Raw genomic sequence first — 27,539 nt, 5'->3', positions numbered from 1 at the left:
AGCACAATAAAAATTATTAAAAAAAAAAAAACAAAAAACCCTATGGAGCATTGCCCTGAGATAATTTTTAAACCTTAGACCAAAAATACCCCCTGAAGCCTTCTTAAAACCAAATAATGTCTGCTTTGAGCATTATGCTCTTTTAAGATCTATCTCTATGGGATCAAATTGACAACAGCAAATTGAGAGATTCGATAGGGACCTTAGCGGCAGTGAATTTGTTAATGGGGTAGGAACAACTCAGAAAAGAAGGGTGAGAATGGTTGCACAACTCCAAGAATGTAATCAATGTCACTGAATTGTATATGTAGAAACTGTTGAATTGGTATATGTTTTGGTGTGTATACTCTCAACAACACAATAAATAAAAAATAAATAAAATTAAGAACTTAATAATGGTTTTCTCAAAAAAAAAGAAAGAAAAGAAAACCCTATGGGGCACAGCTCTACTGACACATGGGGTCACCACAAGTCCGAGTTGATTTGATGGCAACTGGTTAACTGGTTAAATTTTCTACCGGAAAGGAAACTTTTAGGGATGAATGTAGACTGGGTTATATTAAAACTTGTAAATTGTTTTTTTTTTAAAAAAGAGCATCTACGTCTTCAAGAAATATTTTATTCCCTGAGAACTCAATCCCCAGTGCTCAATCCACTGAGGTCCCCCCACAAATGCCCATGAAGCCCAAGCCCCATACACCTGCCTGAGACCAGTGGGGCTGGAGGTCGCCAGCCCTCTTGGACCTCCCCAGACTGTGAGACATGCTGGGCTGGGGGCTAGGCCTAGCATTTCAAAGAGCTCGGGGCCACCTAATGACTTGAATCTCCCCTTCTCTGGGCTCTGGGGTGACCATGTGTGCTGGCCTCAGGCCCAGTGAAGACCCTTCCAGCCCCAACACTGTTCCCTGAATTCTTGGGGTACCCAGGTTCAAAGGCAGGGTCCTATTGGGGACTCTGTTACCTGAAATGGACAGTTTCCCTCCTCTGCCCAGTGCTTCCACCATTACAGCACTTGATACTACAGCAAGAAGGGAGTGGCTATCTGGCTCCTCCTACCACCTGAAGGGTCTATGATGGGCCAGGGGCCAAGAGGAGGACCCCTCTTTTCCAAGCTGAAGGATGCTTCTCACTTCAGCTCCACATGGACCCAGAAGTTCCTGGGTTGCCTTGAACTGTGGCTGAACTCCTCCACCATTAACCATTGTGAGTTCACTACTAAGGACTGAACAAGTCTGTGACAAAAGTCAGGGCTAGGAAATAGGACCTCGATCCAAATGGCATCGATAAAGCAGCAGCTGGGACCACAGGAGAGGTGCTTCCTTCAGTAGCCACTGAAAGGAAATGGATATTTTCAGAGGTCCCTCCAGTTGGGATTCTGGTGTTTTGAAGGATGTGTAGGAGTCTGTCAGAGAGAATATTCATTCACCAAACTCTCCTTGGTACTCCCTTATTCCTAGGCACTAAGGAGGACAAAGGTTTTAGCATCCTAGGAGGAAGGTGCTGCCCTTTCCAATGGGTATGGAGGCTGATGGTCCCAGCGCTGCCTCAGTATACCTGTGTCCGCTTGCCACAGGAGAGTTCAGGCTGGCTCAGTGCATCCCACATGAGCAGCATCTCATAGGGCAGAAAGCGATGCACTAGTAGCAAATCCTTGTAGAAGCAGGGGTCAAAGGAGGGCACACGTGCCGAGGGGGTCTGCACGCCTGACGTGCGGATGCCGTTGTGTCTGGTGGGCTTTAGGCCCTCGTGCTCCAGGCACATGCCCAGGAAGACATCATCAATGGGTAAGAGGTCCAGGGCACTGGAAGCCCGGCGCAGGGCGGTGGCCGTGAATTGGGACAACAGGAAGCCGCCGCCCCCACAGTAGGGTGGGTATTTTTCCTCCTGTGTCACTATCTTTGGTATATAGTACTTGCTCCAAGGAATCCGAATGGGACCCACACCTTGGATCAGATGTCCCACAAAGAGGTGGCGGCTGGGGTCATGATCCTTCAGGTAGGCGACCATGTTGTCAGTATGTGCAAAGACATCATCGTCCCCGTTGAGCAGGAAGCTGGCATTGCTGCATCGTGTCTCCTGCCACTGTAGGAACAGCACCTGCAGGTGGAGCGGGTAGAACACATGAAGTTTGAGGGCTGGGGTGATCAGCTCTGGTGTCCTAGTCAACTGCCTCAGCCCAGGGAGCTGGAGAAAGGACGTGTCCCCCAGTCTAGTGGCCTGGGTTCTAGACCCTTCCCTGTGGGGTAACCTTGGCAGGTGACTGGCCCTTCCTGTGCCTCAGTTTCCCACTCTTCAACAGGCCTCATTGTAGGACCTGCCTCCACGGTGTTGTTGGGGATTTATGGAGACAATGCTCCATAAAGCATTGAGAAGTGCTAAAAAATTGTCATGTTTACATTTTTGTTATTTCTTCTGATTCTGCCTGACCTGAGTTTTGTCATTAAATAATTAACTGTGTGCCTGTTATTCAACATCTGTTTCTTCCACTAGACTCTGTCCCCTCTCTGTGCCTCAGTTTCCAACTCTCCAACAGGTCCCATCATAGGATTTGCCTCTGGGATATGAAGATTCACAGACAGTGCTCTGCAAAGCATTGAGAAGTGCTTGAAAAATTGTTACATTTACATTTATTGTGACTTCTTCCAACCCTGCCTGGCCTGAGCTCTATGGTTAAATAATTAATGTGTGATTGTTATTTAACATCCGCCTCCCCCACTGTGACTCTCCCAGGGTGGGATCTGTGTCCCTCCTATGTGTGCCATTTTCCCAGCACCCAGAGTAAGGCTGGCACTTCATCAGTGCTTGATTCATATTTGTCAGGTTGCCATTTACCACACACTTCTGCGTTTTATTTTGTGAACATGGCATGCTGAGTGGTGTGCCCCTCCACCCATCCCAGCTGCAGTTTCCCCCATAATAATCCACTTGGACTGGGCATTTGTTGCGTGCTGGGCACTGTGCTCAACGCTTGCCCTACCTCAAATCCTTAATGCAACCTTAGGAGGTGGGCATGGTTTTTAACCCCATTTACACATGAGGCAATGAAGGCTCCCCAGGGAAGGTGCTTGAACAAGATTTCACAGCAGAATAGCAGTGCTTGATCTCAAACCTAGGCCTCTCTGCATTCACTATGAGCAGGAGTCTGCCCCGGACCCCTTTTCAACACATAGTCTTGACTCTGCTTGCTCCACCCACCAGCCTGAGGTAGGTCCTTGGAACCTCCACTTTCTTGTCTACAAGATGGGCAGGAGTCTCTCTACCTCTTGGAGGTCTTTATTGAGCACCTACAGTGCGCTGGGCCCTATTCTAGGCACTGGGGATATAGAGGTGAGTGAAAGAGACACAGAATCAACCTTCATGGAAAGCTAGCACCTGAACAAATAAATGAGACGTGTCCCACGCCATCATCATCATTGTTGTCTTCATCACGAATGTTAGTTGAGATTACAGCACTGGTCCGAAAAAAAAAAAAAAAAAACAACCCAAACCAGTTGCTGGCAAGTTAATTCTGACTCATGGCAACTCCTTGAGTGCGGAGTAGAACTGTGCTCCACAGGTGTTCAAGGCTGACTGCTATGAGTTGGAAACGACTCGACGGCAACAGGTTTGATTTTTTTTGGTTCAGACCATTTGGAAGCAGATAGCTAGGCCTTTCTTCTGAGCTGCCTCTGGGTGGGTTCAAATTGCCAACATTTTGTTTAGCAGTTACGTGCTTAACTCCCTTATAATTATCATCTCCTATAATTCTCACAACAGCCCTTGGAGGTGGGAGTGGGGGTCTAATTAATATCCCATTTGCCAGATAAGGAAACCGAGGCACAGAGAAGTGAATAGACTCGTCCAAGGTCAAACAGCCAGTAAGAAGCAGAGCTCAGATTTGAACTTGGGCCATTGGGCTCTGCCACCATTCCCCTGCCTGGGTTCAAACCCTGGGTACTGGGCTCTAAAATCTGTGCTTTTAACCTGCCACCCCCCCATCCCCCATACTCCAGATTCGAACCGCGTCATCCTGCTCCAAGATCCATGCTCATAACCATACCCCCCCAGCCTGGATTCACGATCTTGCCCCAGCCATCCCTTTCTCCCAGGCTCCCCGTGGGGAGGAACAGTGAACACAGTGATGGGTACAGCAGGAAGTGGCAATCTGGGTAGGAAGGACAGGTGGCCCCTTCAGGTGACCACTGGCCCCACACTGCCCACCTGCTTGAGCGTCAGGTTGAAGAAGGTGTCGTGGAAGTCCCACTGCAGGATGTCGCCATGCGCGCGCGCCTCCAGTTCCAGCAGCCAGTTCACCTTGCGGGCCTCGAGCGGGTCGGGGGCGGTGCCCACTAGGAAGAGGCGGCGCAGCTGTACGCCCAGCACCTGGCGCTCACGGCCCCACGTGCGCCGCACCAGCTCGCGCCGCTCATAGTTGGCAGGTGACGACTTGATCACCAGTAGCAGAAATACCGGCTGTGCGCACTTGTCCAGGGGCACGTCCTGCAGCACCGTGAAGTTGCGGCAGTGCTTGTATAGCAGGAAGTTGCGCACCTGCTCCGGCTGCTTTGCAAACTCTGGGTGGGAGGCTGCCGAGTAGTTTGCCTGGCAGGGAGCAGGCCGTGGGCGTGAGGCCACTGAGAGCCCGGTCACCCCGGCCTTGAGGCTACCAGGCGACTCCTCCGGGACCAGAGAGGCGGGTGGCGACACTGGCAGACTGAGGAGGAAGAGGAGGGTAAGGGCACCCAGGACCAGGGTCAAGCCCACCTTGGCTCGCAGGAGCCACCACCTCATCCTACCGGGTTAGGGTCTGGCGGAGGTCTGAGGTCGTGGGAGGAGGCCCCCTGGCTGCTCCTGTGGAGAACAAAGCTGGCTGAATCCAGTGAAGTGTGGTCACTGAGTCAGAATTGACTCAACGGTTTTGGTTTTTCCCTGAACTATATGCTGTTGGGGTTGAATTGTGTGCCCCCCCCAAAAGATGGGTTGAATCTCGACTCCACCACTTCCTGGCTATGTGCCCTCCATACCCTGGGCCTCAGTTTCCCCAGCTATAAAATGGGCATTCAAGCAGTCCCCAACTCACCCCCCACCACCACCACTTGTGAATGTATGAATGTGACTTTGTTTAGAAATAACATGTTTGCAGATGTTATTCGTTAGGCTAACCTGAGGTCATAATGGAGTAGGGCGGGTCCTAATCCAATTTGACTGGTGGTATAAAAGAGAAGATATAGCCCGTTTGGAAAGCAATTTGGCAGTTCCTCAAAAAGTTGAACAGAGAATTACCATATGACCCAGCAAACCCAATACTAGGTATGTACCCTGAAGAAGTGAAGGCAGGAATGCAGACAGAAACCTGTATACCAGTGTTCTTTGCAGCATTTTTCACAAGAGCCAAAAGGTGTACACAACAGAAACGTCCATCAACAGATGAGTGGACAAACAAAATGTGGTCTAGACACACAATGAAATGTTACTCAGCCATAAAGAGAAATGAAGTCCTGATGCATGCCAGGACATGCATGAGCCTTGATAACACCGTGTTGAGCGAGATAAGTCAGTCGCCAAAGGACAAATACTATATTATCTCGCTTACATGAAATGAGCAAATATACAGAAACCAAAGGTTATTAGTGGTTACCAGGGTTGGGAAGGAGACGGGAGTTTTTGCTTAGGGAGCACTGAGTTTATGTTCATGGAGGTGGAGTGACTTGGAAAAGGATCGTGAGAATGGCTGCAGAACTTGAAGAAGGTATTCAACATAACTGAATTGTACATGTAAAAATTGTTGAGACTGCGTATGTTTTGCTATGTATATTTTCACCACGATAAAATTTTTAAAAATTGCCATAATAAAAAAATAACATTGCACAAAAAAAGGAGACACACGCACCCACACACCCACACACACCCACACACCCCCACCCACACCCCCACCCACATCCCCACCCACACCCACACCCACACACGGGGAAGATGTCCCCGGGACAACGGATGCAGAGAGTGGGATGATGCACCCACAAGCTCAGGGCCGCCTGGAGCCAACAAGGATCCCGGAGTGTGGCCCTGATGACACCTTGACTTTGGCCTTCTCGCCTCCAGAACTGTGAGCAAGTATGTTCTGTGGTTTTAAGCCACCATTTGTGGTGCTTCCCTTACCGCAGCCCCAGGATACTCATACACACCCCCATGGACCCTAGCACCTGGTTGCACCCGTACAGTTGCTCAGTTTGGTAAAATGCTGAAATTCACCCTCATCAGACCCCACAGGACCTCTCCAGCACCCCAACCTATGTTGGCTCTGAAAGGTGCTCAGACCCTGTTGGAGGTTAAATGTTTTTGCCACCACCTCATTTGACAGAGTGGACACTGAGACATGGAGACACCAAGGTGGGTCCCCCTGACTCAGCATGCCCAGAATCTCCTCACCCATCCTGGTCCTTCCCATATTCCCACCTTGGAGATGGCCCAGGAGCCTCCCTGGGGGTGAAAATGCTGCACCAAAGAAGACAGGAAAGCCCCCCTTAATTCAGCTGAGAGCTGCTGGGGATCTTCCTGCTTCCCTTTTCACCTACCCTTCCAGGAATCTCCAAGCTTCTGGGTTTCTGGCCCAACCATTCGCCACTCTTCTTGACTGTGTTTCTAATGGTCCTCTGTCTTAGTATGGCCTCTGGCTCTTCAAAGACCCCCTTAGGCCCAACAAGTCCCAAGCTGAGCTCAGAATCTTCCTTAGCAAACTCCTATTCTTCCTTTAAAACCCATTTCAAATGACCCTTCCCCTGATAAGCACTCCTTGATCTCTCAGCAAGAGTCCTGTTTGGCACCTCCAGCCGCTGTCTCTCCCTCTGGCTCAGCCCTGGTCCCACAAATCTTGGGGTATCTGTGTCTGGGTTTATCTTCCCCCAGACTAGGGGCTCCTTGGGGGTCCTAGCAATGCCCAGCATGAAGCAGGCAGATGGGGAGGCAGAGTTTGATGAATTCATTAATAAAAGTAAATTTCTTAATTTTCTGTCTGGCAAACTCCTGTGCACCCTTCAAAACTTCAGCTCTAATGTCCCCTTTATGGAAGATTTTCTTTTCCACACCCAGACAGAGCTCTTGGTACTCCCCTCCAGATCTCTTCCCCAGCCTCCTTGGGTCCCCTCAGTGTTCTTTTGTCTGGAAAGGTCGTGTCTGTGCTGATTCCCAGACCTGAATTTGAGGATCTACGTTCCAGCGCAGCATGAAAATGCTAGATTAGACTCAAGGCAGGTTTTACTCATTCAACAAACATTTATTCACACATCCCTGAAAGGTGCAGGAAACCCCAGAATTCAAGACCACAGATGCTAGAACCCAACTCCTGAGACTGACTCTCGACTCCACCACTTTCTGGCTGTGTGCCCTCCATACCCTGGGCCTCAGTTTCTCCAGCTATAAAGTGGGCATCCAAGCAGTCCCCAACTCACAGGGCTCCCAGTGCCCAGCATGTAGTGAGCACTCACTCAATGAGTGTTTGTTGAATGAATATGAGAACCTCAACACTTACCTCAGGCTGTTTTGGGATGTCTGTGTTGGCTGGGTTTGCCTTGATCTCCCCGACAGCACCTGGAACAGTATGGAGCAGTCAGTAGGTTCTACCTGGCAGTTGTCTGGGAATAAGGAAGCGGGTGGCTTCTTCTTCTTTCCATCTGAGCCCAGGAGTTAGAGTTGGAGCTGGGGACACGCCCCCCCCAACCTGATCCCTGAGGCCACTTCCCAACATGCCCAGCCCTGTCCCTGCTCACTGCCCAGCCATGGCCTTTTCAGCCAGATGTGAATATGCAGCCCAAAAGAGGCTCAGACCACACACCCATTACTGCTGTGTGACCCCAGGGAAGCAGCTTGACCTCTCTCAGCCTCAGTTTCCTGGATGTAAAAATGAGGGGAGGGGAGAATCCACCCCAAGTAAGAGTATTAGTGTAGGATTTTACTGTGGGGTTTTAGTCTCAAACACTCTGGGCATAGTCTGGCCTCAGGGCCTTTGCACTGGCTGTTCCCTCTGCCTGGAATGCTATTCCCTGAATCTCTGCAAAGCTGCTCCAGCACCTCCTTCCAGGCTTTGCACAAATGTTCCCTTCTCAGAGAGGCCCTCCTAGGGCACACCATTTCACTGGCAGCTCTGATTCCCAATCTGTTTCTACTTTTTCTTTTTTCTATAGCATTTTCCACTTCCTAAAATGTTGTTGTTGGTTGCCATCAAGTCGATTCTAACTCATGGCAACCCCATGGGTCAGAGTAGAACTGTGCTCCATAGGATTTTCAAGGCTGTGACCTTTCAGTAGATCGCCAGGCCTTTCTTTCGAGGTGCCTCTGGATGGATTTGAGCCACTAACCTTTCAGCTAGTAGTTGAGTGCTTAACCATTGGCTCTACCTAGGGGGTCCTTACCTCCTAAAATGTATAATAAACAACTTTTTAAATTTTATAATGTTCATCGCCTTCCACCTATGTACCAGACACTTCCTGGGCACTGGGGACAGAGCATCAGACAAGAACCAGACACCCAAAATCCTCTGCCCCTAGAGAGCCCACGCTTTCCAGGGGGAGACAACACTAAACAAACAATGAAATGACAGGAGGTGACAAAAACCAAATGAGTAGATGGGGTCTGGGGGACTGGTTTGGACCAGAGGCATGAGTGGCAAAGAGAAGTCAGCCTGGCTGAGGTCTGGGGTAAGGGAGACAGAGCAGGTGCAAAGGCCCTGAGACAGGAGTGAGCTGGGGGAGCTGGAAGAGCCGAAGGGCCCAGCATCATGGTCACAGGGCCTGTCTCGTGGCTGCTGCATACGGCACAGGGCCATTCCACACCCCTCACTTGGCTTCCAGCCCAGGGGTGTGCCTTTTGGAGGGAGACCCAAAAGGTCAGTAAGAGGGGTCTTAGAATTAGACCGTGAATTGATGAATGAGATGTAATAATGAACTGAATCCCATGTGTGCACACAGAAACTCGTACACGCATGTTCATTGCAGCACTATTCACAACAGCCATAAGGTGGATACAACCCAAGTGGCCACCAGCGGATGAGTGGATAAACAAAATGGTGTATCCAAATAATGGAATATCACTCAGCCACAAAAAAGGGTGAGGTGCTGATACTTGTTAGGATGCGGATGAACTGTGAAAACATGGTGCTCAATGAGCAAAGCCAGACTCAAAAGACCACACATTGTCTGATCCTATTTACATGAAATGTCCAGAACAGACAAATCCAGAGACAGAAAGTGCAGGTGTGGTTGCCTAGGGCTTAGAGGAAAGGAAATGGGGAGTGATAGCTAATGAGGATGAGGGTTTCCTTTTGGGGTGATGGGAATGTTCCAGAACTAGACAGAGGTGGTGGTTGTACAAGATTGTGAAAGTACTAAATGCCACTTAAATGTGGGCTTTAAATGGATGAACTGCATGGTATGTGAATTGTATCTTAGTAAATTTATAAGAATTGACACCTTTGAATTGTGGCGTTGGTGAAGAATATTGAATATACCATGGGCTGCCAGAAAAATGAACAAATCTGTCTTGGACGAAGTACGGTCAGGATGCTCCTTAGAAGCAAGGATGGCAAGACTTTATGTCATGTACTTTGGATATGTTATCAGGAGGGACCAGTCCCTGGAGGAGGACCTTTTGATGTGACAGATAATTTTTGGGTGTGGCCTTTCTAGCCATGGTCTTATAACTCCCATCCAAGTGATTGGGTGAGACTGTGCATATATGGTAAAAAAGATTGGTCAGTTTCGCCATCCCGCTGGGCTTGAGGTGAGCTATCCAGAGGCACCCACCACCACCAAGGAAGAACAGCCAGGAGCCAGCATGTCCTTTGAACCTGGAATCCCTGTGCTGAGAAGCTCCTGGACCCAGGATGCAGAGAGCAAGCTGTAACCTTGAAGACAGTGAGAACTGGTAGTAGAGAAGCAGCAGAAGAGACCCGGCAGGAGAGACCCGGTAGCAGGAGACAGAGTGGTGGGCTTCTAGGCCCACAGAGAGAGAAAGCTGAGTGCCTTTGGGCAGAGGTTGTCCTAATGGAAGAACTGTCTCCTTGACTATTCCTGAGCCTGAATTGGAACCTGTTACTTCCCTAATAAACCCCATAACTGTGAGCATGATCTGTGAGTTCTGTGTGGTCATTGCAATGAATTATCAAACTCAGCAGAGAAGTAGAGAGTACTGTGGGAGGGACGGTTGGTGTCAAAGTTGGTAAAGATGGCTGAGGGAGGAGACATGTCTGACCTCCTCCTCATAGGAATCAGCCTTGGGCTGTTGATCTTGATTCTCCTTCCCCCTTGTGAGTTAGAGGAGGTTGGACGCTGCCCACATGCTGTTTATACAGACATAATGCTTGGTAAAGTAGAAGGTTGTTGAAAGAGAGGAAGGTCCACAACTAGATGGATTTACACAGTGGCTGCAACAATGGACTCAAGCATAGCAATGATTGTGAGGGTGGCGCAAGACCAGGCAGTGTTTCCTTCTGTTAGACATAAGGCCGCTATGAGTTGGAAGTGACTCTAGGGCACCTAAGAACAACAAATCTGTAACAACAACAAAAAAAAATCTAAAGGCAAAAAACAAAAAAGAGGAATGAGTTGAGTCCTAGAAGGAGATTTTCCTGAGCTGAAGAGAGGCCCAGGGTCCAGGTGGATGATGAGGGGACTGGCTCCTCACCAGGCCTGGCAGATTCTCAACTCCAAGTATGGGAAAAACCTCACAAGCTTCAGCAGAGAAACCAAGTTTCCAAATGAGAAATAAAACCAGAGAAGTCTTGGAGTTCTCCTGGGCCACACTAGTAGCCAGAGACCCCAAGAAGCTGGGAGACAAGGGTGGTAATCCGGAATCTAGGCAAGGGATGCTCACTGTCTGGGAAGAAATACACGGAGGTCCTATGAAAATTTAGAGGGTGATTCACCCCCTACCCCATCTGCAGTTGGAGTTGAAACCGGTGTTTTTCAATTGGGGTGATTTTGCCCCAGGGCACAGTTGTGGATGTCTGGAGACATTTTTGATTGCCAGGACTGAGGGGAGGGGGATGCTACTTGCAGCAAGTGGGTGGAGGCCAGGGGTACTGTTCAACACCCTACAGGGCTCAGGACGGCCCCCACCACAGAGAATGGGCCAGCCTCCATGACCCATCTGTCAGCTTGCCACACTGTGGTGGCTTCCGTATTGCTGTGATGCTGGAAGCTAGGCCACTAGTATTTCAAATACCAGCAGGGCCACCCAAGATGGGCAGGTTTCAGCAGAGCTTCCAGACTATGACAGACCAGGAAAAAAGGCCTGGCAATCTACTTCCAAAAAGCAGCCAATGAAAATCCTACGGGTCACAGAACATTGTCCAAGACTTTGACTTGCTTGCTTTGGATGCATCACCAGGAGGGACCAAGAGCTATAGAACAACATCATGTTTGGTAAAGTGGAGGGCCAGTGAAGGTGTGGGAAACCCTCAGGGAGATGGATTGACTCAACAGTCACCACAAAGATCGTGAAGATGGCGCAAGACCAGGCCAACATTTCGTTTTGTTACACATGTGGTCACCATGAGTCAGAGCTGACTTGATGGCAACTGTCTTAGTCATTTAGTGCTGCTATAACAGAAAGTGCATGGCTTTAACAAGGAGAAATTTATTTTCTCAAAATCCAGTACGCTACAAGCCCAAATTCAGGGCGTCAGCTCCAGGGAAGGCTTTCTCTGTCGGCTCTGGAGGAAGGTCCTTATCATCAATCTTCCCCGGGAGAGGAGTTTCTCAGGTGCAGGGACCCCAGGTCCAAAGGATGCGCTCTGCTCCTGGTGCTGCTTTCTCGGTGGTATGAGGTCCCCAACTCTTGCTTCCCTTTCCTTTTTATTATTTCTTGAGAGATAACAGGTGGTGCAGGCCACACCCCAGGAAAACTCCTTTTACTTTGGATCAGGGATGTGGCCTGAGCAAGGGTGTTACAATCCCATCCTCATCCTCTTTAACATAAAATTACAATCACAAAATGGAGGACAACCACAGAATACTGGGAATCATGGTCTAACCAAGTTAATACACACATTTTGGTGTGGGGGGGGGACATAATTCAATCCATGACAGCAACTAACAACCATAAATGTCAATAGTCCTGAGATCAGGGACCTTCCGCCTGCCCTGCCCCAGCTAGACAAATACGGAAACTGAAATAGAGAACTCAGCATGAGGGAGTTGAGGGGGAGAAGCAGGGGTGAGCAAAGAACCTTGATAGAGGTTTACATAAATTCGTCATATGTGGTATTATTATGAATTATTTGTATGCTATTTACATATTCGTTAAACATGTATTAAATAAAAAATTCAACCTAAGTGGATGGGGATCAATTTACTGGCTAGGTGCTTTGTAAGTTCCAAGAAAAGGCTCGGAAACAAAGGAAGATACCTCAGCAAGAAGGAATATTTATAACTCGGCCAAAGCTGGGCATTGGGGATTGAGAAGGAGCCCTGGTGGTACAGGGGTTAAAGATTCAGCCACTGACTGAAAGGTTGCTCCAAGTGAGAAAAATGTGACAGTCTGCTTCTGTAAAGATTGGAAATCCTGTGGGGGAGTTCGACTCTGTCCTACAGGGTCACTATGAGTTTACGGCAATGGGTTTTGGGTTTGGGGGTGTGAGATGGAGCTACTACTAAATAGCTCATATTACTGAGATGGGGGGGTGTCAGGTCAAAATAGAATCTTTCAGGAGGGACATTTAGTTTTATTCTTCCATTAATGTCTGCTCATATCCTTGGTGTGCGTCAGGGTTGTATCCTTTCACCAAATTTATTCAATCTGTACGCTGAGCAAATAATCCGAGAAACTGGACCATATGAAGAAGAATGGGACATCAAGATTGGAGGAAGGCTCTTTAACAACCTGTGATATGCAGATGACATAACCTTGCTTGCTGAAAGTGAAGAGGTCTTGAAGCACTTACCAATGAAGATCAAAGACCACAGCCTTCGGTATGGATTACACCTCAACATAAAGAAAACAAAAATCCTCACAACTGGACCAATTAGCAACATCATGATAAACGGAGAAAACGTTGAAGTTGTCCAAGGATTTCATATTACTTAGATCCACAATCAACCCCCATGGAAGCAGCAGTCAAGAAATCAAACAATGCAGCAACAACAACAAAAAAAGATGCATTGCATTGGGCAAATCTGCTGCAAAAGATCTCTTTAAAGCATTAAAAAGCAAAGATGTCACTTTAAGGACTAAGTTGTGTCTGTCACCAAGCCAGGGCATTTTCAATTTCCTCATATGCATGTGAAAGCTGGGCAAAAAATAAGGAAGAAGAATTGATGCCTTTAAATTATGGTGTTAGCAAAGAGTACTGAATATACCATGGACTGCCAGAAGAACAAACAAATGTGTCTTGGAAGAAGTACAGCCAGAATGCTCATCAGAAACAAGGATGGTAGGAATTCATCTCATATACTTTGGACATGTTATTAGGAGGGACCAGTCCCTGGAGAAGGGCCCATGTTTGGTAAAGTAGAGGGTCAGCAAAAAAGAGGATAACCCTCAACAAGATGGACGGACACAGTGGCTGCAACAACCAGCTCAAACATAGCCATGATTATGAGGATGGTGCAGGACCAGGCAGCGTTTCCTTCTGTTGTACACACGGCTGCTGTGAGTCAGAATCCACTCAATGGCACCTAACAACAGCAATGTATCCTTGTGACTTTTTTCCTTTGTTGTTTATTGTTAACAACTCTTTGCATATGAGGCATTTAACCCTTTATTGGCTACCTGCATCCTCAACATGTTTCTCCCTGTATTTATGGTTTCTCTAAAGAAAGGGATCCCACACATAGTCCCCGAGCTCCCACAAGGGTCCTGGCAGGGGAGGCTTGCTCCCCTCCCTCCACCTGCATAGTACTTCATGAATGCAGCCAAGATCTCCCTCCTGTCTTAACAGCTCTTATCTAATAAAACTCATCGGACACTTCTTAAAACCCCAAGCAGGGAGTGCTGCCATTCTCACAGTTGCCCACATCCAGGCTGACGGGAGAAACTCCAGGTATTCCTCTCAGCAAGGCTGAGCTTGATGAAGGTTCACTTGATTTGTCTAATAAAACCTACTGGGCACTTGTCTGGGCCACGCCCCAGACAGTGACTGAGGCCAGCCTATCTTCATGGATCCAACAGTCTAAAGGGGCTCACAGGGGCCTAGCCTGGGGTCAAGGCAGCTTCCTCAAGGACAAGATGCCTCTTAGCTGTGCCTCCTCCAAGCTACAGAGCTGCAATTCTGGGACCTTCACCAAGTGTGGCTGGGTGGTTGATGGGAAACCCCACTCAGACATGGGTTCCAGTCTCTACTCCCTGATCCCAGATTCTGCTGCCTGCTACCCACAGGCTCACCCATGAAACAGAATGATTGGACTTGTTAAGGCCCCAAAAGTGGCTTGCTCTGAAGTTCATGGGGGTCTGAATAACTCTGGGGGGAAATATAGCAACACCCCCAATTTTACAGATGGCAAACATAAGGCTCAGCAAGTTGCCCCGAGAAGACCTGAGAAAGGTCTTAAAAGCTCTTATCCCAAAACGCATATATGAAAACCATTTCTTTATTCACTTATTCATTCAACAAATATGCAAGGTTGCCAGGCTTTAGCCTCAATCCTAGATCCGAGCCCCAGGAGCCCTCAGTGTTGGGGAGACAGAGTTGGACACCTGCAGGGTCAGGGCTGGGCCAGAAGGGACAGAGATATTGAAATTGAGACTTTGATGGATGCATAGGGATTCACCACAGGGAGAAAGGGAGTTCGAGTGGAGGGAACAGTAAGTGCAAAGGCCTGGAGGGGTGTTCTGTTTAGGGAACTGCATGTAATTTATTTTGCTGAAAGGTAAATGTACTGGGTCAAATAGTAATCCCAAACATTCAGGTATACCCGGAACCTTAGAATGGAAACTTATTTGGAAACAGGGTCACTGAAGATGTAAGTAACCCAGGTAATAATTCAGATGAGATCACCCTAGGTTAGGGTGGGCCCTGTATTCATGACAAGTATCCTCATATGAAGAGGAGAAGACATAGACACAGGGCAGATGGAAAGGAAAGGCCAAAGGGACAGAATGTGGGAAGCCTTTGAGCCTTCCAGATGGGGGTGTCCAGGGGCAGTGGGAAACCCAGTTCAGGGGAGAGCTGTTGGGATGTGCTGGAATGGAAAGCACGATAAATGCAAAATGAGTCCCTCAGTCTGTCATCTGCATGTGGCTTATCTTCTCTGCACTTCTCTTGGGGTGGTTGTTTCCTGGCTTTCAAATGTGAGGGGAGGGGAGGGAGGAGCTTTACCCACTGATGCGGTTTCCACGTGTGCAGGGTCCCAGCAGTGACATCCGGCAGTGACATCCGGGACCACCAGACCAGCCAGTCCTGTTCTAGTCTGTTTGCCCTCCACACACTGGTGTAACGTCACCATCACACCCAGCCAAGCCACTTCCCCCAGTGCAGAAAAGCCACCTGTTGTCCTTGGCGGAGAGTCAGGTGTCTCCTGCCCCAAGGCCTCTGCATAGGCTGCTCCTACTGCTTGGGATGCCCCCCACCCCCAGGTCTTCCTCCTTGGTCTTCAGCCCAAATGCCACATCCTCAGAGAGGCCCCAGCCTCCAGGACAAATCACCATCCTGCATCCCACCCCGCCCCACCCCAGCTTTGCCGTTCTTTGCAGTATTCCCCAGTAATGGATTAATTTGTGTCTCCCCAAAATATGTGTTGTAAATCCTAACTCCTGTATCTGTGGATGGAAACCCTGGTAGCATAGTGGTTAGGAGTTACAGCTGCTAACCAAAAGGTCATCAGTTTGAATCCACCAGGTGCTCCTTGGAAACCCTGTGGGGCAGTGCTACTCTGTTCTATATGGTCACTAGGGGTCAGAATCAACTTGATGGCAACGGGTTTGGTTTGTTTGTTTGTTTTATATCTGTGGAGGAGTCCCCGGGTGGCAAAAACGATTACGTGCCCAACTTTGAGCTGGAAGGTTGGTGATTCGGACCCACCCAGAGGTACCTTGGAAGAAAAGACTGGTGATCTGCATTTGAAAGGTCACCACCTTGAAAACTCTAGGGAACGCGGTTCTACTCTGCACACATGGGATCCCCATGAGTCGGAATCAACTTAGCAGAAACTAACAATAAGATATGCGTGTACGTGACCCAGTTAGGAAATAGGATTTTCTTTGTCATGTGAATGAAGCCATTACCAGTGTATGGTGTGTCCTAAACCACCACTTTTAGCTCTGGTAGCACGGTGGTTAAAAGGCCAGCAGTTTGAATCTACCAGCGGCTCCTTGGAAACCCTATGGGGCAGTTCTACTCTCTACTATAGGGTGGCTATGAGTTGGAATGGACTCGACTGCAGCAGGTTTGGTTTTTTCTTTTAGACTAGACACAGAGATAAGGAAGCACAGGTCAGGGAAAACACATGCTGCTTGGAGATTGCCAAGGAAGGAGGAACAGGAACTGAAAGAGGTAAGGACCTTCCCCCAGACCTGACAGACTTCCCCTAGAGCTAAAACCCTACCTATTGCCATCCAGTAGATGCTGACTCACAGTGACCCACTAGCATCCTGAACTATGAGAACATAAATTTCCGTTATTAAAGCCACCCACTTGTATTTCTGTTACAACAGCGCTAGGAAACTAAGATAATCACCATGGGACTTGGGAAATCTACTTGCTTCTTTCCTGTCCGCCTCCCCAGCCAGCCTCTGGGAGCCCAGAGATGAGGCCAGGCGTCTTGTCCCCCATAGTGTGTCCCCACGCCCAGCACAGCCCAGGGCACACAGTGGCACTTACTAGTGTTTATAACAGGAGGGAAAGATGCTTGTGATGCCCCGCCCCCCGTTATACTAGTCTCCATTTTAAACCAGTCCCACCTGGAGCCTAGGAGGACAGGACCAAGAAGCCCCCAATATTTCTGACCCTAAATATTCCTAATGCTCTAAACAGCCGACTATTCACACTTCTAGAATATTTACAGCACATTCAATGTGCAAAAAGTACTGAATGTTAATGACTTACTGGATATGAGCCCACCCAACTCATGGTGACCCCATGTGTTACAGAGTAGAACTGAGCTCCACAGGATTTTCTAGGCTGTAATCTTAATGAAAGCAGATTGCCAGGCCCTTCTTCTGTAGCATAGCTGAGTGGGCTCAAACCACCAACATTTAGGTTAATCATAGTCAAGCATAAACCGTTCGTGCCACCTATATACAAAGAGGCGCTAAATATTCACCTGGAGACGCCGGATATTTATAACAGTATACGAAATACCTGCAAAGTAACAATCCATATTTCCAAAGCATATATTTATGATGAATTAATGAATATTAATATGATGAATATTAACAAGCCACTGAACAGCTCCAAGGCACCAAATCTTCATGGATGCTGAATATGTTAAGTCCTAAATATTAATGAATTGTTGAATATTAATGAAGCACTAGATATACAGAAAGGACCCTGGTGCCACAATGGTTAAAGTGCTCAGCTGCGAACCAAAAGGCTGACCCTTCGAACCCACCAGTGGCTCCACAGGAGAAAGACCGGGCAATCTGCCCCCATAAAGATTTCAGCCTAGGAAACCCTACTGGGCAGCTCTATTGTGTCACGCAGGCTGGTCATGGAATCAACTCAACAGCACCCAACTACAACAACAGATACACAGAGAATCCCTGGGTGGTGCACACAGCTAAGCACTTGGCTGCTAACCTAAAGGCTGGAGCCTCGAGTCTACCTAGAAGTACCTCAGAAGACAGGCCTGGTGATCTACTTCCAAAAACTCAGTAATTGAAACTCCTGGGGCGTAGAGTTACTCTCTGTTATACAGAGTCACCAGGAATCAGAATTGACTCAATGGCAACTTACTAGTTTAGATACACAGATCACTAAGCAGGATTAATTTGGGGTCTCCACTGGTGACTTCCCGTAAAAATGGCATGGCAGGGGCATCTGGGCTCCTCTAACTTCACGAGAGGGTAGGAGAATCAAGATCAATAGCCCAAAGCTGAGCCCTATGAGGCAGAGGTCAGGCATACCTTCTCCCTCCAAACTTTTTTCCAATTCTGACACCAGCCGTCCCTCCCATGGCACTCTACTTGTCTGCTCGGTTTGATAACTCATTGCAATGGCCACACAGAACTCACAGACAATACTCATGGTTTTGGGGTTTATCAGGAGGGAAGTAATAGGTTACAAATCAAGATACAGTTCTTTGATCTGGACAGCCTCTTTTCAGCTGTGCCTGCAGGCAGGCCTCTCTCTGGCCCTCAGCCCCTCAGCCTAGCCTCTGCCCTCCTCAGGCAAGTGTTACAAAGCTCTTTAGCTCCATAGACAAGTGCCCAGAGGCATTCCATTCCACCAGCAATCCTCCTGCCATAATGTGCTCAGCTCTCTCGCTCCGTGGATTGGCACACCCACTGTAACCACCTTACTCAATGGGCCAGGAACCCCACTGTGCTGTCTCATGCCAGTCTCCTGGCTTTGCTGCCACAGTTTCTCTGTTGACACTTCTCGCCATCCTGTGCCATCACAGCTCTCTTTCTATCTCCTGTGTCTAGGAGGTTCTCAGTGCAGGGACCCCAGGCCCAAAGGACGCACTCCAGTCCCATCTTCTCTTGGTGGTAGTGAGGTCTCCCTACATGGTCTGCCTCTGGATGGCTCATTTTAAGGCTAAAAGGATGACAAAATTGACCAATCCCCTTGGTAGCATTTCATACACCTTATTTGCATGGTCCCACCCCCAAAAATGACAAACTGAAGAGGAACGGCATTGTATTTGTTGCCAAAAAGAACATTTCAAGATCTATCCTGAAGTACAGCGCTGTCAGTGATAGGATAATATCCATACACCTACAAGGAAGACCAGTTAATACGACCATTATTCAATTTACGCACCAACCACTAAGGCAAAAGATGTGGAAATTGAAGATTTTTACCAACTTCTGCAGCCTGAAATTGACTGAACATGCAATCAGATGCACTAAAAATTACTAGTGATTGGAATGTGAAAGTTGAAAACAAAGAAGGATTGGCAGTTGGAAAATATGACCTTGGTGATAGAAAGGATGCCGGAGATAGCACAGCAGAATTTTGCACAACGGACGACTTCTTCACTGCAAATACCTTTTTTCAACAACATAAAGGGCAACTATACACATGGACCTTGCCGGATGGAATACACAGGAATCAAATCAACTACATCTATGGAAACAGATGATGGCAAAGCTCAACATCATCAGTCAGAATAAGGCCAGGGCCTGACCACGGAACTGACCATCAGTTGCTCATATGCAAGTTTAAGATGAAGCTGAAGAAAATTAGTACAAGCCCACAAGAGCCAAAGTACGACCTTGAGTATATTCCACTTGAATTTAGAGACCATCTTAAGAACAGATTTGACGCATTGAAGATTAATGGCTAAAGGCCAGATGAGTTCTGGAAAGACATCAAGGACATGAAGAAAGCAAGAGGTCATTAAAAGGATGGGACAGAAAGAAAAGACCAAAATGGATATCAGAAGAGACTCCGAAAGTTGCTTTTGAACATAGAATAGCTAAAGCAAATGGAAGAAATGACGTAAAAGAACTGAACAGAAGATCTCAAAGGGCAGCTTGAGAAGACAAAGCAATGAAATGTGCAAAGACCTCGAGATAGAAAACCAAAAGAGAAGAACATGCTCAGCATTCCTCAAGCTGAAAGATGTGAAGAAAAAATTCAAGCCTCGATTTGCAATAGTGAAGGAGCCTATGGGTAAAATACTGAATGACACTAGAAGCATCACAGAAGATGGACGGAATACACAGACTCGCTGTACCAAAGAGAACTGGTCGACATTTAACCATTTCAGGAGGTAGCTCATGATCAAGAACCAATGGTACTGAAGGAAGAAGTCCAAGCTGCACTGAAGACACTGGTGGAAAACAAGGCTGCAGGAATTGACGGAACACCAACTGAGATGTTTCAACAAATGGATGCGGCACTGAAGTGCTCACTGTCTATGCCAAGACATTTGGAAGACAGCTACCAGGCCAACTGACTGGAAGAGATCCATATTTATGCCTATCAATATAAAGGTGATCCAACAGAATGTGGAAATTATAGAACAATATCATTAATATCACACACAAGTAACATTTTGCTGAAAATCATCAAAAAGCAGCTGTAGCAGTACATCAGTAGGGAACTTTGAGAAATTCAAGCTGGATTCAGAAGAGGACGTGGAACCAGGGATATCATTGCTGATGTCAGATGGATCCTGGCTGAAAGCAGAGAATACCAGAAAGATGTTTACCTGTGTTTTATTGACTATGCAAAGGCATTCGACTGTGTGGATCATAACAAATTATGGATAACATTGCGAAGAATGGGAATTCCAGAACACTTAATTGTGCTCATGAGGAACGTGTACATAGATCAAGAGGCAATCATTTGAACAGAACAAGGGGATACTGTGTGGTATAAAGTCAGGAGAGGTGTGTGTCAGGGTTCTATCCTTTCACCATACTTATTCAATCTGTATGCTGAGCATATAATCCAAGAAGCTGGACTATATGAGGAAGAACGTGGCATCAGGATTCTGGGAAGACTCATTAACAACCTGCATTATGCAGATGATACAACCTTGCTTGCTGAAAGTGAAGAGGACTTGAAGCACTTACTAATGAAGATCAAAGACCACAGCCTTCAGTATGGATTGCACCTCAACATAAAGAAAACAAAAATCCTCACAACTGGACCAATGAGCTACATCATGATAAACAGAGAAAAGACTGAAGTTGTCAAGGATTTCATTTTACTTGGCTCCACAACCAACGCCCATGGAAGCAGCAGTCAAGAAATCAAAGGATGAATTGCATTGGGCAGATTTGCTGCAAAAGGCCTCTTCAAGGCATTAAAAAGCAAAGATGTCACTTTAAAAACTAAGGTGTTCCTGACCCCAGCCATGGTGTTTTCAATTGCCTATTCCGCATGTGAAAGCTGGGCAATGAATAATGAACACCAAAGAAAAACTGATGCCTTTGAATTGTGGTGTTGGTGAAGAATATTGAACATACCATGGACTGCCAAAAGAATGAACCAATCTGTCTTGGAAGAAGTACAACCAGATGCTCATTAGAAGTGAGGATGGTGAGACTTCATCTCATATACTTTGGACGTGTTATCAAGAGGGATCAGTCCTGGAGAAGGACATCGTGCTTGGTAAAGTAGAGGGTCAGTGAAAAAGAGGAAGACCCTCAATGAGCTGGGTTGATACAGTGGCTGCAACCATGGGCTCGAGCATAACAACGATTGTGAAGATGGCGCAGGACTGGGCAGTGTTTCGTTCTGTCATACAGAGAGGGTCGCTATGAGTCAGACTCGACTTGAAGGCACCTGAAAACAAGGACAACCACCACCACCCCCACAAGGGTGCTATCCCCTGTATTTGCGTTAATTAGCATGCTGTCCATTCCCCTTGTTGGGCCACAAGCACTTCATTTGCATAGTCTCACCCAGTCATTTGGTGGGAGTTATAAGAAGATGGTGAAAAAGGCCACATAAAAGCAATCCATAGCACCACACCCTATTCTTGCCTGTGTTCTCTGCTCATACCCATAGGTGACATCCAAGCCCTTGTCCAAGGTATGTGTGGGTTTGGGCACCTTCTGTCCCCCTCAACTCAGTTCTTGTCACCACCTGCCAGGAGGCTGAGAAGACTGGCACAGCTGAAAGGGACACAGGGGATCCGAATGGCAATGCCCCCTCACCCTTGCTGACACCATCAGACACGAACCTGCCCCCTTGTGCCCTGCTGTATCCCATTGCCATGGGGGCCCTCCTGACGCTGACTTGGAGATCTCCATTATGTCAAGGTGATCCCCCACACAATGCTCCCACTTTCCAGATGAGGAAATTGACGTTCAGAGAGTGCAAGTATCCGGATCCCCCAGGCCTGGGCTCCCCTGATTGGCTGGGTGACTCTGGTCAACCCACTCATTGGGTCTCAGGTTCCTCATCGGGAAATGAGGGCTCATCGCCCCCTTGTCCAGCAGCGAAAGTGGCTGTGGTGGCACCAGGAATGGCTGAGGAAGGACATCCTGGGCCTCAGTGCCACCAACCTGGCCACTGAATGGATGCCGGACCCTTGGATCTCTTGCCCTCACAGTAAGGCAGGGACCAGGCCAGAGTTGAAAACCAGTGTTTTGAGGTCGTTGTTATCACTTCAAGGTGTCCCACAGACTCTCACCTGGGATCTAGATCCAGCCCTGGAACACTCCAAGGCTGCTGGAAAGTCAAGGCTGAGGGGTGGGGGTGACAGAAACATCTAGAAGGCCCCCACTGCTGGGTATAAAGCTAGAAAAAGGCTGGAGGGCCAAGGACCAGCTCCTAGCAGGAGTCATCATTTACGAAGCCCCAATGTATTGTTTTTAGCTGCAGCTGAGTCGATTCTGACTCAGGACGATGACCCAAGGGATGCAGCATTGAACTGCTCCGTAAGGTTTTCAATGGCTGAATTTTTGGAGACAGATGCTCAGTTCTTTCTTCCGAGGTGTGTCTGGGTGGGTCCTGTGGGTTTGAACCACCAACCTTTCAGCTAGTAGAGTGCTTAACTGTTTGTGACCCCCGCAGCAGCCGTGTTCCCACTTGCTCACACCTGACTGGTCTGAGCACACATTGAGCACCTAGTGTATGCCAGGTGACAGTCCAGATTCTGGGGGCACAGTGGAAAAACCACAGTGCTTAAGGAGTCGGTGTGTTAATGGGGGACAGAGAGGCAGTGGACAAGACAAGTCTCCAGAGAGGAGGGTGGGTGAAGAAACACTCAGGAGGAAGTTGGGGGTGCTGACAGGGAAGCATGTGAGCCCTCGCCCGTGGGAGAGCCCCCGTGATGCTCACTGAGACTTGCGGGGGTGGAGGGACTGTTTCCAGTTCCCAGCTGGGTGGGAGGCACAGAGATGGTACCCACCTGCCCAAGGGCACACAGCCACAGAACCCCCACAGAAGCCGGGAGGGCTGGTGGAATTTGAACCCGGAAGGCAGGTCCCACAAGTTCAGTCCAGCCTCGCTTCACTATAATGGCAGGCTGGTCCTTTTTCACAACGGATATGAGTTGCCTTTGTAAACAGACAAAAAGTCCTAATAAAGATAAATGTCACAAAGGCCAGAACCTAACTTTGTAAAACCATATGCCCCGTGGATTTATGTAGATATAAACCCAGTATGCATGCATGTAAAAGCCTAAACCAAATCCATTGCCAAAGAGTCGCCAACTCATAGCGACCCTATAGAACACAGTACGACTGCTCCATAGGGTTTCCAAGGCTATAATCTGTGGGGTCGAACCACCGACCTTTCAGTCAGCAGCCTAGCACTTAACCACTGCACCTGGAGGACTTGAACCACTGACCTTTTAGTTAGCAGTCAATCTCTTATCTACTGTGCCACCAGCGCTCTGGTAAAAGGCTAGCTGGTGATACGGTGGGGAAATGGGGTGGGGTGGGGCTGGGTAGGACTTCAGACCTTCCTGCTCTGGGTTTCCAGGTCCCCAGGCCTCACCAGAGGTGATTCATAAGACGAACAGGGTCCTCTCACCTTCAGGAACTGACTGGGGCTTCTGGGGTGGATCCAGGAAGAGATTTACAGCAGGATAAATGCCCCAGAACAGATGCCAGCTGGGTCTCAAAGGGCAGCTCTGGGCTCATTTCCTAGGCAGGGAAACTAAGGCTCGGAGAGGCATGCCCCATCTCCCAGTTCCCCTCTGACCCTCCCCTGATCCAGGGCTGAGGCAGGGACTGTGGTCTCAGGTGACAGTCCAGGTTCTGGGGGCACCATGAAGACAGTGTTGAAAACCCCTATGCTAGTGGAGCTGGTGTGCTAATGGGGGACAGAGAGACGATGGACAAGACAAATTCCTCCTCCAGGAACTTCCTGGACCCTCAGCCTCTCAGGCTGGTCAGCCCCCACATCAGTCCCCCTACTCAGGGCCCCAGGATATTCACATTATTATTATTTATATTCAGTGATGTTGATGACATTCTTCAAGCTATGCACATTATATTCGTCTTTCGAAAACGTCACTAACGGGAATGTATGGAGCCACGTAATTAGGATTAGAGTTAACAGCCAGGTCCTGTGTGCAGTGTTTCTACCACTTGCTCATCTAAAGTCCACGCCTGCACTAGGAGGGCTGTGTGAGCCCCACGCTACAGATAGGAAAACTGAGGTACAGAGTGATCGAGGAACTCATCTGAGGAAGCCTGAATGGGGACCAGTCCCTGCCCTGAACCATCCTGTGACAGGGGCTTCCCTTAGTTTGCTATGCTGATAGTGAGCTCTCCATCATGGGAGACAATTAACTCAAGCCAGACTCCCACCAGGAGAAGGGACAGCAATAGGTGTGCTCTCTAGCTTGTGGGGGCCTCAGAGGCCAGTGGCAGGAAGAGAAGTTGCCTGGTGAGACTTCACCTGCTTCTCCTGTGCTGGCTCTGCCCAGCCACCTGGGGTCCCTGGGTCCAGCCAGCTCATCTGCAGCAGAAAAGATCAAGGCCTCCGTCTTAGTTCCGCCACACCCAGAGTACCTACACGAGGCACCACACCCTGCAGGTGAGGAAGAGGGGAAGGGAGCACCTGGGTTCGCTGGGCAAAAACAGAGCTGCCCCCTTGGCCAGGTGGGGGCCTGCTGCCTCATGCGGGACCACACCTCTTCCTCCTGACTCCAGGGACATGGATTGCCTAGGAACCCACAGGACAGTCGGTGCAAGGAAGGAGCAGGCCCAGGACCTGCCCAGACCTGGGGCAGGTCTCCCTGGGTCCTGAGTCCCAGATCTGGGCTGCTGGGGGACCTGGTTCAGACAGGAGGGTCCTCAGTTTCCCCATCTGAAAATGAGCATAAAAAAACAATCTGACCCAAAGGGAAAGGTGATTAGGAACCTGGGAAATGGAAGGGTCCAGAGCGGGGCTAATGATGTAATTATTATTACTACTGGGGTCCCTGGGTGGAATCGACTCGACGGCAGTGGGTTGGGGTGGAGCAAATGGTTAAGTGCTTCACTGCTAGCTGAAAGCTTGGCAGTTCAAACATACGCAGAGGTGCCTCGGAAGAGAGGCCTGCCGATCCACTTCTGAAAAGTCACGGCCTTGAAAACCTTATGGACACAGTTCTACTGGGCACACATGGGGTCACCATGCACTGGAGTCAACTCAATGGCAACTAACAACGACAACAAATTACTGTTATTATTAGTATAATTACGACAAGGCTCTGACGGGATGCAGCACTTATTGACTCAATTTACCTTCACCACAGTCCTGTGCCATAAGCCCACTTGACACATGAGAAAACTGAGGCTCAGAGACCTAAAGCCACTTGCCTGAGGTGTCCCAGTGGCCAGAAGTTAAAAGCTTTCCTTAGCAGAATGCCACAAATATCCTAGGCAACCAGATCACTGTTCCACCTCAAGGCAGGAAAACTGAGGCACGAAAGGAGACGAGGAACAACCTGCCCAAGTCACACAGCCAGGCACTGGTTGATCCAGGACCTGAACCCTGGCCTCACCCCTGATTAAGGTCCGGAACCCAGACCGTGTCCCCATGCCTGGTGGCAGGGGGCAACTCGGAGAGTCTGGGGTTGAGCCGTGGCCCTCACAAAAAACAACAATAATTCCACCTGGGGGGACCCAGGCATCGGTCTGCCCAGACCCTCCTAAGTCCCCAGATGTCAACCACCACAACAACGAAGACAGTAATAGTAAAGGCCAAAGCATACTGAGCACCCTGGGCTCCTGTGTTCTCAGTCCTGGAAGAGGGCGCGAGTCTGGGTTCGCGCCTTGGACGCCCAGGGTCGCCGGGCTGTCCCAGGGGCTGGGATGGGGTCTGAGCCCAGCCCTGCAGGGTGAGAGGGCGCCGCGGGGTCCCAGGTGGATCCGTGCGGGCTCCGCAAGCCCTGGCCTTCTCCAGGGGCTCCGGATCTCTTCCACTCCCCAGCTGTGCAGGAGGGTTTCAAGCAGCCATGGAAATGCTGGAGACTATTATAATTATATTCCATTGTACAACAGGGTCGCTATGAGCCGGAGCTGACTGGACCGCACCTAACAATAATTTTTACCGATGGGGGAACCATCGAGCTTATTGAGACTTGGGAAGTGGGAGGAGGCGACCCCCCAGGGACCCGCCGAGGCTTCCCTGGAGCCCCAATTCACCCCCCTCAAGTGACCGTCAAGACCATCCCCAGAGGGCCCCAACACTCACCCCCAGACAACGGCCCACACCCCGCGCCTGTATCTGAGCTTCTCTGGTCCCGCGAGCTGGAGGACGAGTTTTCCCCAGAGCCAAGGTCCCGCCTCCACCCTTCCTCCGGCTGCCTTCAGGCCCCCCAGCTGAGCCGTGTTTCCTGAGGGCGAAGTTTCCCCCGCTGCAGGTCCCTCCCTTCCTCCCGGCCCCGCCCCTTCCCCTCTCACCTCTCTCGGCCCAACTCCTTTCCTGCCCTGCCCTGGCTGCCCTCTCCCGGGTCTAGACTCTCACCGGGGTCGGGCTCGCCGCTAGAGAGTGAGCGCCCTGCAACTGGAGGTATTCAAGTTCAGAACGGGCCACCACCAAGCGCTGCCTTCTCAGTCCCGGGCCCGGGGCCTGGCGCAGCAATTGGCCCAACAGGAGCTTGATGGAGAAATGATTGAATGGGGGGCGGGGGAGGCAGGTCGAACCAGTGGTGCTTCAGGTCTCTGCAGGAGTTTCGAAAATTCCAGAACTGGAAAGCCTGTCCTGAGCTCCCTCAGACTTCCGGGTACTGGCATTTGAAGTCGAAGGTCAGAGTTGAAAATTGTGGAGTGGGGCTGGCGGGGATTCGAACCCTGCTTAGTAGGCGCTGCGTTTGGGTCTCAGAGGCATCCATCATTGAGCCTAGGGTTGGTGAGCTCCGGGTTGCAGGTGGTGCCCTGGTGGCGCAGTGGTTAAAGAGCTCAGCTGCTAACCAAAAGGTCTGCAGTTCAAACCCAGCAGCCCCTCCTTGGAAACCCAATGGGGCAGTTCTCTGTCCTATAGGATCACTATGAGTCTGACTAGACTGCAGAGGGGGAGGGGTTTCATGTGCGCCCATGGATGATTAGACACCCTGCTCCTTCCCTTCTTTCCTCCCCTTTCCTGTTTCTTCCTGGGCGGGTGGGTGGAGGCCTGGCTGTGCCTCAGTTTCCTCATATGTAGTAAAAGGGGGAGAACAGCCCTGGCTCCTTGGACTGGGAGAGGGCTGGGAAGCCGTCCTCAGCTCAGAGCAAGTGCATGATCCACATGGTTTTATGAAGGATCATTGATTCTGGAAGTGGCTGAGCCAAATGGAGCCCCTTCGGGCAGCCTGTGTTTGGGCCGCAGGTGCTTTTCACCCTTGTGGGGGTCTCAACTCCTCCCTCTAAGTTCAAAGCCCGACCAACGGGCCCTATTGCTTTATCACCTTATATGGTTCCCAGAGCTACTGGGCCTCAGGGAGGATGCTTTTGCCCTACAAAGGAGCTGGAACCCCAGGTCTGATCTTATGCTGGGCTCCTTCCTGTGTTGCCCCCAATCCCATATTTAGGGC

At 49.3% G+C, this 27,539-nt stretch overlaps 1 protein-coding gene across 3 annotated transcripts; it reads right to left on the bottom strand.

Annotated features, from left to right (window-relative positions):
* Window positions 1–39: 39 nt before the first annotated feature.
* On the bottom strand, window positions 40–26,360 carry B3GNT3 (UDP-GlcNAc:betaGal beta-1,3-N-acetylglucosaminyltransferase 3). Of its 3 annotated transcripts, XM_064280960.1 has the most exons (5): window positions 26,222–26,360; window positions 22,941–23,088; window positions 7,505–7,563; window positions 4,201–4,830; window positions 40–2,097 (listed from the first exon to the last, which is right to left on the bottom strand). In XM_064280960.1, exons 4-5 carry the CDS (start codon window positions 4,768–4,770, stop codon window positions 1,546–1,548), a joined length of 1,122 nt encoding a protein of 373 aa, XP_064137030.1. In that variant the 5' UTR covers window positions 4,771–4,830; window positions 7,505–7,563; window positions 22,941–23,088; window positions 26,222–26,360; the 3' UTR covers window positions 40–1,545. The 3 variants fall into 3 exon arrangements, with proteins under 3 accessions (XP_064137030.1, XP_064137029.1, XP_003413314.2); XM_064280959.1 differs by lacking the exon at window positions 22,941–23,088; XM_003413266.3 differs by lacking the exon at window positions 26,222–26,360 and having other exon boundaries at window positions 22,941–24,557.
* Window positions 26,361–27,539: the final 1,179 nt, after the last annotated feature.

This window comes from Loxodonta africana, chromosome 3 (genome assembly GCF_030014295.1).
Source record: "Loxodonta africana isolate mLoxAfr1 chromosome 3, mLoxAfr1.hap2, whole genome shotgun sequence".
Classification (NCBI taxonomy): Eukaryota; Metazoa; Chordata; class Mammalia; order Proboscidea; family Elephantidae; genus Loxodonta; species Loxodonta africana.
The sequence above is the reverse complement of the archived record's forward strand: the minus strand, read 5'-3'. Positions and strand labels throughout refer to the sequence as shown.

Coding starts and splice junctions, on each gene's coding strand:
- B3GNT3 (XM_064280960.1), bottom strand. CDS start 4,770: ATGAGGTGGTGGCTCCTGCGAGCCAAGGTGGGCTTGACCCTGGTCCTG. Junction 2,098..4,200: donor TCAACCTGACGCTCAAGCAG/GTGGGCAGTGTG, acceptor CTCCACCTGCAG/GTGCTGTTCCTACAGTGGCA.